The sequence below is a fragment of the Ambystoma mexicanum genome, chromosome 8, assembly GCF_040938575.1.
Source record: "Ambystoma mexicanum isolate Mex_15411 chromosome 8, UKY_AmexF1_1, whole genome shotgun sequence".
Taxonomy (NCBI): domain Eukaryota; kingdom Metazoa; phylum Chordata; class Amphibia; order Caudata; family Ambystomatidae; genus Ambystoma; species Ambystoma mexicanum.
In genome coordinates this window covers 1,261,370,236-1,261,384,969 of record NC_090929.1, presented here as the reverse complement: position 1 = coordinate 1,261,384,969, position 14,734 = coordinate 1,261,370,236, and the positions used below count along the sequence as shown (strand labels likewise).

The 14,734-nt window shown below is 46.6% G+C and overlaps 1 protein-coding gene across 2 annotated transcripts in view; it reads left to right on the top strand.

The window, feature by feature from the left end:
• BTAF1 (B-TFIID TATA-box binding protein associated factor 1) overlaps window positions 1–14,734 on the top strand; it is a 2,675,064-nt gene that overhangs the window by 830,039 nt on the left and 1,830,291 nt on the right. For both annotated transcript variants that reach the window (XM_069611378.1, XM_069611379.1), the window contains one exon: window positions 1,958–2,098. In XM_069611378.1, the coding sequence (XP_069467479.1) occupies window positions 1,958–2,098 (141 nt within the window). The remainder of the gene's footprint in view (window positions 1–1,957; window positions 2,099–14,734) is intronic.

The following is a 14,734-nucleotide window of genomic DNA, read 5'->3' as shown; positions in this document are numbered from 1 at the left end:
AACATCTTTACTAAGCCACTCTTTGACAAATTCGACAGATTGTGTATCACCTACACTAATTATGCAGATGACACCCAGTTCCTTATTCCCTTTTTGGGCAAATTTGTTGAGGACACCGCCTTAGTAAACAAGATATACCTCCTCATTTACGCATGGATGGCACCTCACGGCCTCTGCCTGAGTGACGATAAAACTGAGATCCTGATCCTGGGTTCAGATTCCAACTTAAAAAAGCTTAACTCCAGCTACACTTCTTTCAATATTGATGGTAACATAATGAAGGTGATGCCTGTAGTAAAAACTCCACCTGGACTCCACTCTAACACAAAAAGGTCAACTCCCTAGCATCCTCGATGGCTTACACTTGTAAACTTATTAGCCTGTCGTCACTTCCTCTCTGTAATAGCTGCATCACACTAGCCAATGCACTAATCATGTCCAAACTGGACTATTGCAACGCCCTTATCTTAGGCGCCAGCAAATATATTGTAGACAAAATTCAACGACTTCAAAATAATGCACCAAGAGCAGCCTTAAACATCCCTAAACGAGAACACATCTCCAACTTCAGATTAGATGCCCGTTGGCTAAAAATAAATGACAGGATCCTCCTTAAAACAGTATCGCTCACCTCTAAATGCCAGAATAACATAGCTCCCCCATACCTCACTGAAAAGATAAAAATAATTGCTACAAGACCTACCAGATCAGCCAATGCCCACCTCCTTGAAATTCCGAGATTTAAACAAACTAAAGCAGGAGGATCTAGCTTCCCGGTCAAAGCGGCTATAACCTTGAATGCACTTCCCCTAGACCTAAGGTCAGAACTACCCTACCTCAAATTTCGACTTAATATGCTAAATTGACTTCGTACTATTGACCATTAACACTAGGTCACTCCGGATTGACCTCAGGCTCCTGGCAAAAGACGTTCCTCAACTCTATCATCCTCGCTTTACTGCGGGACTATTGTACCTATTGTATATTATAAATATTGTAACCTAGCCACTTTTTTTATCTCTATGTATCCACAACTCACAACCTACTGTTCCCCGCTCACCTTTGTAACCTGCATACAGTGACAAAGGTCTTGTTTATATTGTATTGATTGTACCTGATGTAACTAAGCTTAAAGTATTCTTATTTCTGTTGCGCCCAGCTACCCATGGGTTCGGAGCGCATTATCAAATGAATAAACAAACCAACAAGATACTCTGTAAGGTGTTCTCAGTAAGACTGATATTAGCCAGGCATAGCTAATGAATTGGAAGGGTCCATGGGCAGTTGCATGTTTTGCAGTTGGTTTAGGGATGGTACAATGTTTCAAGGCTGAGATGGATATTGTTAGTACCTCTGGGGGGTCCTGAAGATGTTGGATATTACTGTATCTGGCACAAATTATGAGATCCACTGCAACCTCCTTCAGATTTGAGGCCTCCCTGAATCGGTTAACCCAGGGCAGCTGGATTATCCCCCCCCCCTCGCAACATAACGTTATGGGAATGGTAACATGTAATGTAGGCATGGGGGGGGTAGGTCTACAGATGACAAGGAACTGATGTGTGTTCTTTACTGAATAATGCTGTGGTGATGAATTAACAAGTTTGCCTATTTGGTCATTTTACGTGATGCACTTATAATATTGTACTGGTTATTTATTGTGCTCTAATGACTGAGTTTGATAACAGTACAAAGCTGTATCATTACAGTGTTCGAGTCAAAAAACCGGTAAACAGAAGTTTATATATAACTTAATGATCAAAACTGTTTCCAAAAACATTATTGCATGAAAGGTTGGAGAATAATTGTCCTGCTTTTACACTTGGAAATTTGGCCACAAATATCAAGTTGAAAACCTTTGTTTCATAGTACCAAACCGTAATTAAGCAGGTTTCATTAATAAAATAATTCATTAAATCATTAGTAAATTTACCATGTCAATTATATCTTCATATAGGATGTGATACAGACCTTGTTACCGAAAGTATTACCAGCAGTTGTTGAAGGTCTTCAAGATCTGGATGATGATGTGCGTGCTGTTGCTGCATCATCATTAGTGCCAGTTGTGGATAGCTTGGTGCATCTTCAGTCACAGCATGTAAGTTACATCTTTGTTTAAGCCAAAATTTAAAACTGACAGTGCTCTCAATCTTTTTCAGTGACCATCTCCATCAATTTTCTTTCACCCAAAGCTAATGAATATCTATCTTAAGTATTTTCAACAGATTCTGAAATCATAGCATCATTGATGCAATCTCCTGGATTCAGACAAGTAATGTTGTTCTATTGGTCTGAGAGGGTTCCATTTTGCCCTCTTGGAATGGCATGGATTCATAATCGATCTGATTATTTTTGGTAGGGTCCTGGTTCACTCACAAATGTGTTAAATTGTTTTATATAAGAGCCAGTCTGATAAAATGGGAGGGTTATCCAAACATTTATGTTGGAAAAAGAATAACTTTCCATAAAAACATTACAATCATAAAACCAATTCATACACAGTACAAAATAAACATGTAATAAAATAGATAGTTATAAAATCCTTTCGTCAAATTACTTTTGTTTTTTTATCTTTTTTTATACTTCTTAGGAAGCTAACCAGCATTTCAGCAAATTCAGAAGAACACACCCCTGGTTAAAAGCATTAAAGTATAAGTTGTGTTTTATGCAATGCACAGTTGAAATACATTAAGAGCGCCCATATTACCATTGGAGAGTTTGCCCATAAAAGATCAAATGGTGCAGGGCGGTGTTTGGTTACGCCTGCATCTCCCAGTATTGGTAACATTCTCTGTTCTAATCTCTATGTAGGCAGGGCAAAGAAAACAAAGTAGGCCATGCCCTCTAAAGGTGTTTGGCACACCAAACAAGTTTGATCCATAATAACATTGTCGCCTATGCATAATGCTGTTGCTCTAATGGCAAGCCAGTTAAACAATGCCCTAGTTAAGACTTTAGTTGGATTTCCTGCTCACAGCAAATTTTTTACACAGCACATTCTCTAATAATAGCATGTCTATGGTTAGGAGCTCCAATGCCTTTTTTTTTTTTCTTGAATATGTGCTATGGACCTTTTTTTAAGTTGGTGGCAAAAAGTTGAGTTAAGAGTGTCATGTGCATTGAAGTATAAGTTAGCATCAATTTAATTAAGCCTTGTTTTTATAGACATTAACCAAGGTATCTGAACATGGAGATTTCTTTAAACTAAAACCCAAATGAGATCATGTGTGGCATCGGCTTTCTTATTCCTCCACAGGAAAAGCCAGTGTAGTACTGTTTGTATTATCAGTTCATTAATATGTGCACAAAGAAAGTGCAGAAAACTTAGGAGGCCCCCCGGTATCTGTATGAGGAAATTGCAGAGTTGGTGGTCATTAGCAGTCTTTTGTTGAGATGTTCATGCCTTAAGGTATGTCCTTACTCAAAGGTTCGGACCCAAATATTGATTATTGTATTTGATGGACAGTATCTTCTTGGCCCAGACATTTTAGAAGACTTAAGGTACAATCGAGAATAAGGCAAGCAGTTGAACCTAAGGCAGCATTAGAGCAGTGCTCTGATTTTCAGAGATTGCCTTCAATTGGAGGACCAGCCTGTACTTTAGTCCTTTTTATTTCTTGCCTTTACAGTAGAATTTAATTTTACAGCAGATGTCCAGCTATGATAGTATGGTTCCACACTAACAACAATTTAGAGGCAAAGAGCAGCATTACCACATGTCCTGTTGCCCTCAAAGCAGTGAATGGCTGATGGACGGTGGATTAACATGGCCAGACATGTGTACCTGGTTCCTAGACCTGGTATCTTTCCCAGGTATTGGTAAGAGGGTGCATGGGAAGGGAAGATATAAAAACTGTCCTATTACAGAAAGGTATTGTATTTCGGTGGCTTTCCTATTAACTTCAATGGGACCTCTCTGCACATCTGCAGATGTATGATCCTGGTCAGATTGTTGGGAGTGGGTTTCTTTTCAGCTTTAGTTACATGCTCATCACACTTGTTCTGTGGCCCCTGGTAAGTCCGTTTTGCTACCAGTGCAGTGGGACTTCTCTTCCCCCGTGTAAATCCTTTTTGAGCAGCTGTACTGCCTTCATTTTGGAGAGTACTACGGGCAAACATGGTTTCCCGTAATGGTTTCTGGGCCGTACTACACTGGTAGGCTGGTGGCAGTGGTCACTCTTAACAATTTTTTGGGTGTACTACTGTGTCCCATGAATTTAGCCAATTTACGACGTTGGTCAACAAACTTGGCTAAAAGTTCTGTGAAGCCCTACCTTTGTTATATGTAGCAAAGTACACAGGGTTGTAAGTGAGGCTTCTTTATTGGCAACCAGCCTAATCCCAGCAGTGCTGAGCCTACATTACAGCTCTCCAGATCAACTGCTAACCGTCCTACTTGGAATGTAGAACCATAACATAAGCAAACATGACATCAGAGCATGGGTGGAATTCTACAAAGTAGAATTCCACCCAAGAGCCATTATAACACTTCTCCCCCCTTTATTCAACAAAGAAACACCCACCCTAAGGTCCACACTCAAACCCTCACGCACTAGACCAGCAATCACACACACACAGACCACACCAGACTGACATTCACGCAATATTAACTCCAACTATAAAATAGTTTTTGGTATTTCTTCCTTGCTCTTGTGGGCAAAATAAGAGGTGCTACTAAACAACAGCACCCAAAACAAACTTTGTACTTGGAGGGAACCTTCCTCTCACTGCCCGACCGGTTATGTGTAGGAATAGTCGGCTGCCCCAGCAGCGGACACTTCACATTCATCCACCGGAACATCCCTAACACCAGAATCAGGCACAGAGATGGGAAAGGAATGTTCTTCAACACCCTGGGGATCAAGAGCCGCTCCACTGACAATGGGCTGCAAGTTAACTAGTCCCTCATTCTCCTCCCGGACTGCTGAGCCTTCTAAGGGGACATCACAACCTACCCCAGCATCTCTTGAACCGTTACCGGGCACGCTAGACTCGCCACCCACAGAAACCACATTCTCCTTGTCCACCACTACTACATGCCTGAGACTCCAGGTGGATCCATCAAGTTTTACATAGCCACGACCAGGCTTGACCACTTTGCGTGGATTTAAGTATTAGCTGAGACCCTTGGCAACAAACCTAGGATTCCTAATCTGAACCCAATCACCAATCTTCACAGGAAGGGGCTTCCTACGGGCCATTTGCTCACTCAAGAACCGTTCTTGCTTGCACCGAACTCGATCCAAAACTTCCCGCATGTCCACCTGTGTCTGAACACCGCCACCCAGGGCTGGCACTCTCAGCTTGGAGCCAGGTTTCCTCCCTCGCATCCGCTCAAAAGGAGAATGACCAGTAACAATAGAAGGGGTAAGCCTTAAGTGATTCTGACACCACTCTTCTCCACGGAAGACCATCGGCAAGAGCCAACTGGATGGCCCCCTTGATAAAACGATTCATGCGTTCTACCAGACCGTTGGCTTGTGGGTTGTATAGTGCAACTCTATGATGACGTATCCCAAGTTCATCCAAAAACTTCTGCATATACTACGACACAAACTGAGAGCCATTGTCAGTAACTAGACCTGCAGGCACACCCTCCCTGTCAAACACTGCAGAGAGGAACTCCACCACTTTCTCAGCGGTGACCGTAGACCAAGCTGTGGCCTCCACCCATCGAGATGTATAATCCACCATAACGACGACAAACCTTAAACCTCCCCCCAATGCATCAATCGGGCCCATTATGTCAAGCGCCACCTTGGACCACACATCACGGGGTAGTTCCACCGGATAAATAGGTTGGGGAGCGGGAACCTTGCTCTTGTCACTAGTGGAACAAGCTGCGCAATCCTTCACCACGTCCTCCACATCAGCATCCATTCGGGGCCACCAATCTTCTCTGAGCCTTCTCTTGGTCATGGACCTTCCTATATGCCCCTCATGGGCCAGGTCAACAAGTTTCCCTCTAAGGGAACAAGGAGGAATCAACCTCAGGCCTCTAGCCACACCCCATGGACCCACCGACAATTCTTCCCACACCTGGCCATCCGATTTTGACAAAGCTGGACCTTCAACTCCACTGCTGAGCGCCATCTTCATTTCCATCAGCTCAGGATCAGCTGCAAATTCTGTACCCCACTCCTGTTCTGACACTGCAGGCACCACACTGGCAACCAGGGTACAATCGTCCCCTGCCACATCTTGGAGCTCAAGATCACTGTCAGATTTCGGAAAGTGCGACAGACCATGCACTACCGCATTCCTAGTTCCCAGGACATACTCAACATTGAAATTGAACTCCGCCATATCGGCCATCCACCTCATGATCCTTGAAGACACGTGTGATAACCCTTTAGAGGTCAACACATGCACTAAAGGCTGGTGGTCCGTACGCAGGGTGTATTCGATTCCCCACAGAAATGTCCTGAAATATTTGGAGGCCCACACAGCAGCGAGAGCCTCCCTCTGACGGCATACCTACCTTCAGCCTCTCTGAGCACTCTAGATGCAAAAACAATAGGTTGCAGTTCACCATCCACCCTTTGCTCCAAAACAGCGCCTATGCCATACTCCCTCGCATCCACGGTAAGACATTTTTTCCTGGCCGGAGAGAAGGGCCCTAGGGACGGGGCTTGTTCAATCTCTTCCTTCAACCTGACAAATTCCGCCTGACACTGATCCGACCATGCAAAATGCACACCTTTCTTCACCAACAACCTCACACTAACAGTCTTGTCAGCATACGAAGGCACAAATCTACTATAATACTCCACAAGACCCATGAAGGATCTCAACTGGTCCTGGTTTACCGGGGCCGGTGCATCACTCAAGGCCTTCACCAACTCTGCCTTGGGATGAATACCCTCAGCGTTCAATGAATGTCCCAAATAAGTTACACTGGGAATCCCTACTTTACATTTGCTAAGTTTGACAGTGAGACCACAATCCTTCAAGACACCCATCACTTCAAGAACCCTGCAATCATGCTCCGCTTGCGATCTACCCCACACAAGGATGTTGTGTGAGGTAGATTTCTACATTGGCGACGAGGGCAACCAGCCTTCCAACCCACGTAGCCTATTTCGGCCCAGCAGTTGCCCATGTTTCCCCCTGAAGGGCTGCCTGATCCTAAGGTATTGTCCGGGCCCCTCAGGAGAAGAGCCCTCCAACTGACGCTGCCCGCAAGGGAGTGAGAGCAAGTTTCCCCTGCCCCTCGACCTCACCGGGCAGCCTGCCGGGCCTGCACTCCACAGCCAGGACGAACCAGGTGCCCCGGCAGCAGTGAGTGTTTGTGGAGGAGGGAGAAGACATTCCCCACACACGTCGGCAACGCGGACTGGTGTGCTGTCTGGCCTGCGCTCCCCAAACTGGGTCGAGTGCGGTGCCCCCACCGCAACAGAAACGGGTGAGGAGCTCTGAGACCCTTCCCCACTCCCGCGAGCAATGCTAACGGTGCCCATTTCCACACCTCTTACCGGAGCGCAGGGCCAGGGAATCCGGGGATAGCAGAGGGAGAGCGGCCCATTTCCTCGCAGTGCCGCAGAGTCTGGAGACAGCAGAGAGGGGGAGAGCGGTGTGCAGCCCATTTCCACGCCCCCCCTTGCTGGAGCCCAGCGCCGCGGAGTCCGGCGACAGAGGGGGAGAGCGGTGAGTCGGGAAACAGACGATCGAGGAGCCGGCAGCTCTGGCCCACGCGCAACTGCGGCCCCAGCCCTCCGGCTGGTTCAGCGTAGTGCTTCTCCTTTTTCCACGGACATCTGAGGAAGTCAGCAGCAAGGGGGAGAGCGGAGACTGAGCTCTCTTGCCGGGCAGAGTCCCCGCCCACGCAGGAGGTGTCCGTCCAGTGGAGGAAGGCGTACCAAAGGGGCGTTGCCCTTCATCGCTCAGAGAGGAAAATTAACCCTGTGCCTACCTGAGGGGCCCGGACAATACCTTAGGATCAGGCAGCCCTTCAGGGGGAAAACATGGGCAACTGCTGGGCCGAAATAGGCAACGTGGGTTGGAAGGCTGGTTGCCCTTGTCGCCAATGTAGAAAAGTACACAGGGTTGTAAGTGAGGCTTCTTTATTGGCAACCAGCCTAAGCCCAGCAGTGCTGAGCCTACATTACAGCTCTCCAGATCAACTGCTAACCGTCCTACTTGGAATGTAGAACCATAACATAAGCAAACTTGACATCAGAGCATGGGTGGAATTCTACAAGGTAGAATTCCACCCAAGAGCCATTATAACATTCTGCTCTTGTCCTTCCACCCATCCTGGTTGGAAAGGGCTATCTATGGTCATGCATTCTTGCAGGTGCCTTGCAAGAGTAAAATGACGGGAACTGGGTATTGGGATGCAGACCTCCCACTAAACATTCCAGCCTAAGTGATTCCGTGGTGGCTGGGCAGTTGCATCACACAAGCCGGCTCTTCAAGATTGATGGCCAGCCCCTGTTTTAATGTTTCAGGTACTTATATTGGTGGGCTCGGGTCACCCCAGTCCAGTATATCATAGAGTAGGGCACTGTGGGCCATTCATCAGTTTACAAAGGGATCCAAGAATACAAAGACTACAGTAGAACGCTGGGGGACTCCTGCTCGGGTTCGTATTGGCCAGGCCAATCCACAGCTTCAATCGGCCAAGCTGCAGCTGAGGCAAAGCTCTGCAGAGTAGGAGATATGTACCTGGTGCTTCCCTCCCTTAGAGTAGTGTGCCTGTACCCAAGTTACAACCTTTGGAATAGGGATTCCTCCATTGCACATAACTAGTCTAGCTTTGGGGATGACATTTTCACAGATCTCATTGTGGGACTCTGACTCAATCACCTTGTTGCTGATGCTCTGTCAAATAGAGGGACATGCCTCTATCCCAAGTCCCTTTGTTGTCCTGCATTGTGAATACTGATCCTGTGTGGGTCTCGCCAACTGCCTCTCCAGACTGTTGTCCTTTCAGTTCCTGCCTTGTGAGTGCAAAACCTGAGGCTTTTTCTTATTAATCCTAAGGATCAGTCCAGTGACCTGTCCTGCAATGGCCCTGACTTACCTTGGGTTTTTCTTTTCGTTGATTGAAGTTGCACTGGCCTGGGCATATCCCAGTTTTAAAAGCCCATCCCATCCAATTCATTTCTATGGGCATAAAGTGAAATTCTGCTGCTACCTGTTTCTTATTTCTGTGGTGGAACTTAAGTCTGGGTATCCTGCTTTGGGTTATAGGGTTTCCCTGGAAAACTATGAAAGGTTGCTGCCCCGTTTCTAACAAGGAATCCTAACTTAGAAATACTACAAAGGATTTGCACAGACTCTAGGAATGCAGCTGCATCATGCCCATTGTACCCTATGGGAGAACTGAGAGTAAACCTGGCAAGTAATCCAAGGGCTGGTTTATTAACCGTTCACTTTGAGGATATTGTTTCTCGGATATTGGACTTCTAGAGATCAGTTCTGAATATTGGTGTGCCTTCTAATTCTGCAAGGCCTACGTAATATTACTTATGATCTACCTCTCTTCCCCCCCTTAAGGTATTGGTGGTGGTATTGCTTACAGTGTGAATTCTGGATTGGATATATTGTATACATTATTTTTACATACGTTTTTAGTGTTTACAATTATTGATGTACTCACATTATTTTTGTACTCTGTACTGGGTCCATGCCATGTTTCTGCTTGGCCAATTTCCCTATAGTCCTGTACTGTAGGAGCAGCGCATTGTTGTGCCATGCTAGCATGAGGAAGAATACTATTATGCTGAAACCAGAGCGTAGTGAAGTGGGTTTATGGAACCAAATGGTCGTATGAATTTCTAGTGCTGGGCAGAATTCTGTTGTGGGGCAGAAGGCCCAAGGAAACATGGACAATGAGGGAAGTTCAGTGTCTCTTGATTACTGGTTCATCCAGGGAACCCCGCCACGCTTTTGCCTCCTCAGCACTCCCAAACTGCTGTTGGTTTCTGCCTGCCACGTCAACCGCATCACGTTTGAAACCCACAGCGAATTCATTGCCGCACAGGGGAGACTGCTTGCATTGCACACAGAGGCCGGGTCGTGCTCCGAGCTACTCCCAACACACCCTCCACCCCCAGACCACAAATCCAACAGTCTTTCAGTTTGGAGGGAGCTCTGCAACATTTCCCTTCTTACGCCACCATCATTCTGCTGTTGACCTCCAGGTTTCTTTCCGAAATGAAATCCAAACTTCTCCCTTCTGTTGTTCTTCCTGTTTGGGATACTGGACCCTGATGCTCTACCTCTTCTCATGGCTCAACACCAGGCTCTTCACCTACACTAGACATCACAATGATCCTTGCATCACATTCCACACTGGAATTCCTTCCTGGAACTTCTCCAATCCCTGATCTAGTCACTCCACTTACATTGTGTTCACCTCATCCTCACCTAACACATTATCCATGCCTTTCCTACCATCACACATTCTCCATTGCCCTTCATGATACTTTTTTTTAATCTTTATTTTTGTTCAGAGAAAGGTACAAGACAATACTGGCCAGCGGTCAGCGAATCGCAACGTCATATAACATATGTGATTATTTACAATATACATTACACTTTTGCATTTTGCTTGACAGTACTAGAGCGGTGACGATGGATTGTCCTCTTCATCAGATAGCATTTTGCATCGATGGAGCCTGAACACCAACCATATATATTTGGGGCGGCATCTTGATGGCAATGTAATAATAAATTGTTCAAGTTCATTAACCATCGACATGTCTTTCAAGAAGTTCTGTCGCCTAGGAGGATCTATGTACTTCCAACATTTCAATATATTTCGCTTCGCAATCACACATGCTAAATTAAACAACCGTCTAGTGGTAGTTGCAGTTTTACCAGTATCCCAAAAGAGGTATTTCCGCGGGGAGGGTGTAGCAGGTATTGCCGTGATGTCTTCCAAAATCTCCGCCACCTCCCCCCAGAATTTAGATATTGGTGGGCAGGCCCAATACATATGATAGGAGTCTGCGTCAGGGGTGTCACATTTAGGGCATTTCCCCGTGTGGCCCTGCACAAACTTAGCTAACTTGGCTGGGGTATAGTGTAACTGGTTCAGAACTTTAAACTGAATAAGATGTAGCCCTGAGTTCATGGATACAAATTTAGTCAACTGGCAGTATCTCGACCATGTGGCTTCACACAGCTCTATCCCTAGATCTCGTTCCCAGGTCTCCTTGACATTATTGCATGGCCTGGAGTGGGTCTGAACAAGGCCATATAGTGCCGGCAGACTCTTCCCGTGCCCCCCTGGCTGCAATACATTCATGTGTGGGTGGCTCTTCTGGGAAGGAAGGCCATTTGGCAGCGAAGGCAGATTTCATCCTGTGTAACTGAAATCGCTTTAGGTGATCACCCCCCCCGCTGCCCCGACAAAGTCATCTAGTGCACAATACCTCCCTTCCGGGAACATGTCCAACATTCTAAATTGCTTCTGTGGGTCCCAGGCACCCTTGACTGCCTTATCACATGTGGAGCTAATGCCCGGGAAGTTCCACAATGGTCCCTTCGGATCATATGGGGTCGTAATGGCCAATCTTATATATCCTGGCCCATGCACGTGTGGTGGCGCCCACAGAATCCTATCTGCATGTGTCCTTACGATTAGGGTCAAACATGACAGCTCACAAGTCTGAGGGAGATGCCGCAAATCTTTCCAGGTTGATGTGTGGTGCCATGTCCTCTGGATCAAACCAGCGTCTCGCAAAGTGAACTTTACTATTTAACATCACAGGCACAAAGTCTGGTGCAGCAATCTCTCCTTTTGCAAAGGGTTCTGTCATTTTGGACCATTTCAACCAGGGCGTTTTCCCTCCCCATACAAATGTAGTGGCAAGCATATTGATTTTCGTGAAGAATGTTCTGCCCGGCCAAATCGGTATATTGCAAAAAAGGTATAGGAGTTTGGGTAGCACTACCATCTTAAGTAACGCTATACGCCCATATAGGGATAGAGGGAGCCTGTTCCAGACTTGTAATTTAATAGTCGGGGATTGTAGGAGTTTGCCATGATTTTCTGAGAGAAGTGTTCTCCCGTCCCTGGATACCATGACCCCCAAGTAACGGATGTTTGTTGGTGACCATTTGAATCCCTGTGTCTGACATATCTTTAGTTTTAGGTGTAAGCGGAAACAGTTCTAACTTAGACATTAACCCCGTACCCCGAGTATTCAGATGACCTCTTGACCTCAGCCATAATTGGCGCTAGATTTATCGTCGGATTCCTAATATATAGTAGGGTGTCATCTGCATATAAGGAAATGATTTGTTGTCTCCCTATCATGCGAAGACCTCTACATGCATGGTTTTGACGGACATATTCAGCCATGGGTTCTATTGTAAGTGTGAAAATGATTGGGGAGAAGGGGCAGCCCTGCCTGGTGCCCCTACCCATGTGTTAGGGAGAATTCTCTGTAAGGCTAATTTCCCAAACATAGTGAGTCCCCCAGCAGCTTTGCTGGATTGTTGGGGTTTATTTTTTTCTCTCCTGCTAAGAGAGATTCTTTTGCTCCCACTCTTAGACATGATTTGAGGTGTTCCTTTAACTTTCCATGTGTTTTATGGGCTATGGGGTCTTTTCCTCCATAGGGTCTCGTGTGTTTTTTTGATGTGCGTTACACAGCACCCTCCGTACCGTAACCCAGGGGTGTCGTAGCGACCCCCCAACATAGACTCCATACCCTGGGACTGACCATCTCCCAGGGCATGTAAAGTCCCCATTGGCTTTGCTAGTCCCAAATTATGAACAGAAACCAGTACAAACCATCATATTGTGGACGTACTGGTCGGGGAAATTCGATTGCCCCGGGGTCTGTTGTTCAGGGGGCACGTCTCCGTTCCCCCTGATTGGGTTTTGGCTGGTGGCAGTGGATACTACTTTTTATATTCGACCGCGAATATATCTCTATGGGATTTTCCCATTGTTCGAGGCTACCAACTTTATTTAATTCTTTTAGCCTCGAACATGCCACCGGTTTATTTATTTAATATTCACTGGTTGGTATTTTTTGCCAGAACTCGATTCTAAAATGGCGTTTGTGTTCTCTTCTGTGACTCCAACCCAAGTCGAGCCCTTTGTTCCACTTTTTGGCGGGCTTCTCCACAGAAGCCTCTAAAAGTGGTGCCACTGTCTGGGTACCACAGGGGGTGCGGGAAGGGGTTTAGGCACCCTGGACTGAGTTACCTTGGTAACTCAAGTCGCACTCTTGTGTGATTGGCCCTGTGGTGAGCCGGCCGGCTCACCACTTAGCATGTTTGATTGACAGCTAGGCTGAGTGAATGGGGGTGTGCTGCATAAAAGCAGGGCTTTGGGGACTGGAACTTCAGAAGTCGCCACAGGACCTAAGAATCCGAGGAGGGAGAAGCTGAGCCGACCTGCAACGATGACACCACCGGTGGAGCCCTGCTGAACCGTCTCACCACTTTTCCCGACGACGGAGATCTCCAGTCCGGAGAGTCTTCTTCCTTTGACTGGTGTGGATAACCAGTTTGGCCTTCTTTTCACCTTCCTGGAGCATCTCGTGGCTGCCTTGCCCGTGCCAAGCACCTCAGCAACCGGAATACCACGGTTTACCACTACCGCGAAGAGAAGGGTAGTGCCTTTTAACCGGAGAACTCCGCGGCTGGTTTCTTCCCTGGCAGTGCAACGACCTTCATCTTTCCTCCACGGTGAGACCTTCTTCCTCTGGACGAAACACTGACTTGCACCTGCTGCCAGGAACAACTGCCCCCGCTGGAGCTTCCTTCACACTTAAGGTACTGTGTCCCGCCTGGCTTCCCTTGCGACAGATAGTTCGGGGTGACAGTAAAGCCTCGACCTTCTAACCTGGGCTAGCCTGGGAAAACCTAGCTAACTTTTCCTGACTTGAATTTCATCCTTTTTGTGCGAACTATCTACAAGACTCTTTGGGCATAACCCCACTGTGTGAACCTGGACCCCTTCTGCTTACTCTCGCCAAGAGTTGGCCTTGCAATTGACTTCCTTGCTCCCAAGAAGAACTCTGCCTATCCTGCCTTACTGTGGTTCTTTGTAAAAGTATTGAAACTTGTGTGCTTCCTTAACCCTGCCTTTTTTCCTCCCTTTCTTACAACTTATTAGAGTGTCATCTTATGTTAAGCGCTCACCTCTGTCTGAAAATAAGTGGTGTTTCTCACTAAGACTTGTCCAATAAGTGAATAGGGTTGTATATATATATATATATATATTTCTGAGGCTTGTGGAATCTGCTTAGATCACATGCTGTGCATAGGCCGACATCTAGTGGAAGCTGCGGAGTATTACAGTTTGTTTTTCGAAACTCGAAAATGGGCGTCGACACAGGCGTGCCAGTAATACTATCCCTAGTGTGACGTCCACTGTACCCAAGATCCCTCACGCGTCTGGGATCCTCAGATTGTTTTTTTCCGCCATACTGGTCGGAAGCATCTTGCGGAGTCCCCTGGCCTTAGCCATACTTTTGCTATATATTGCAATTTAATTTAAAATTATTTATTGACATCCTTCCCCACCCCAACGTCGACCATCGATCTCGACGACGGCTGGAGAAGACATCGACCGTCGGCTGCTGCACGACGGATCTGGGCCTAGGAAGGCCGCTGGCCTCGGCCCGGGCCTAGTAGGCCGCTGGCCTCGGCCCTGCAAGTAGGGAGAGTGGGGGGTGGTACATACTCTTCACTCTTGGTATATAGGTACACCTTATATATTTCCTACACTTATCAGCCCGCTGCCTCAAGGTGCGTATGGAGG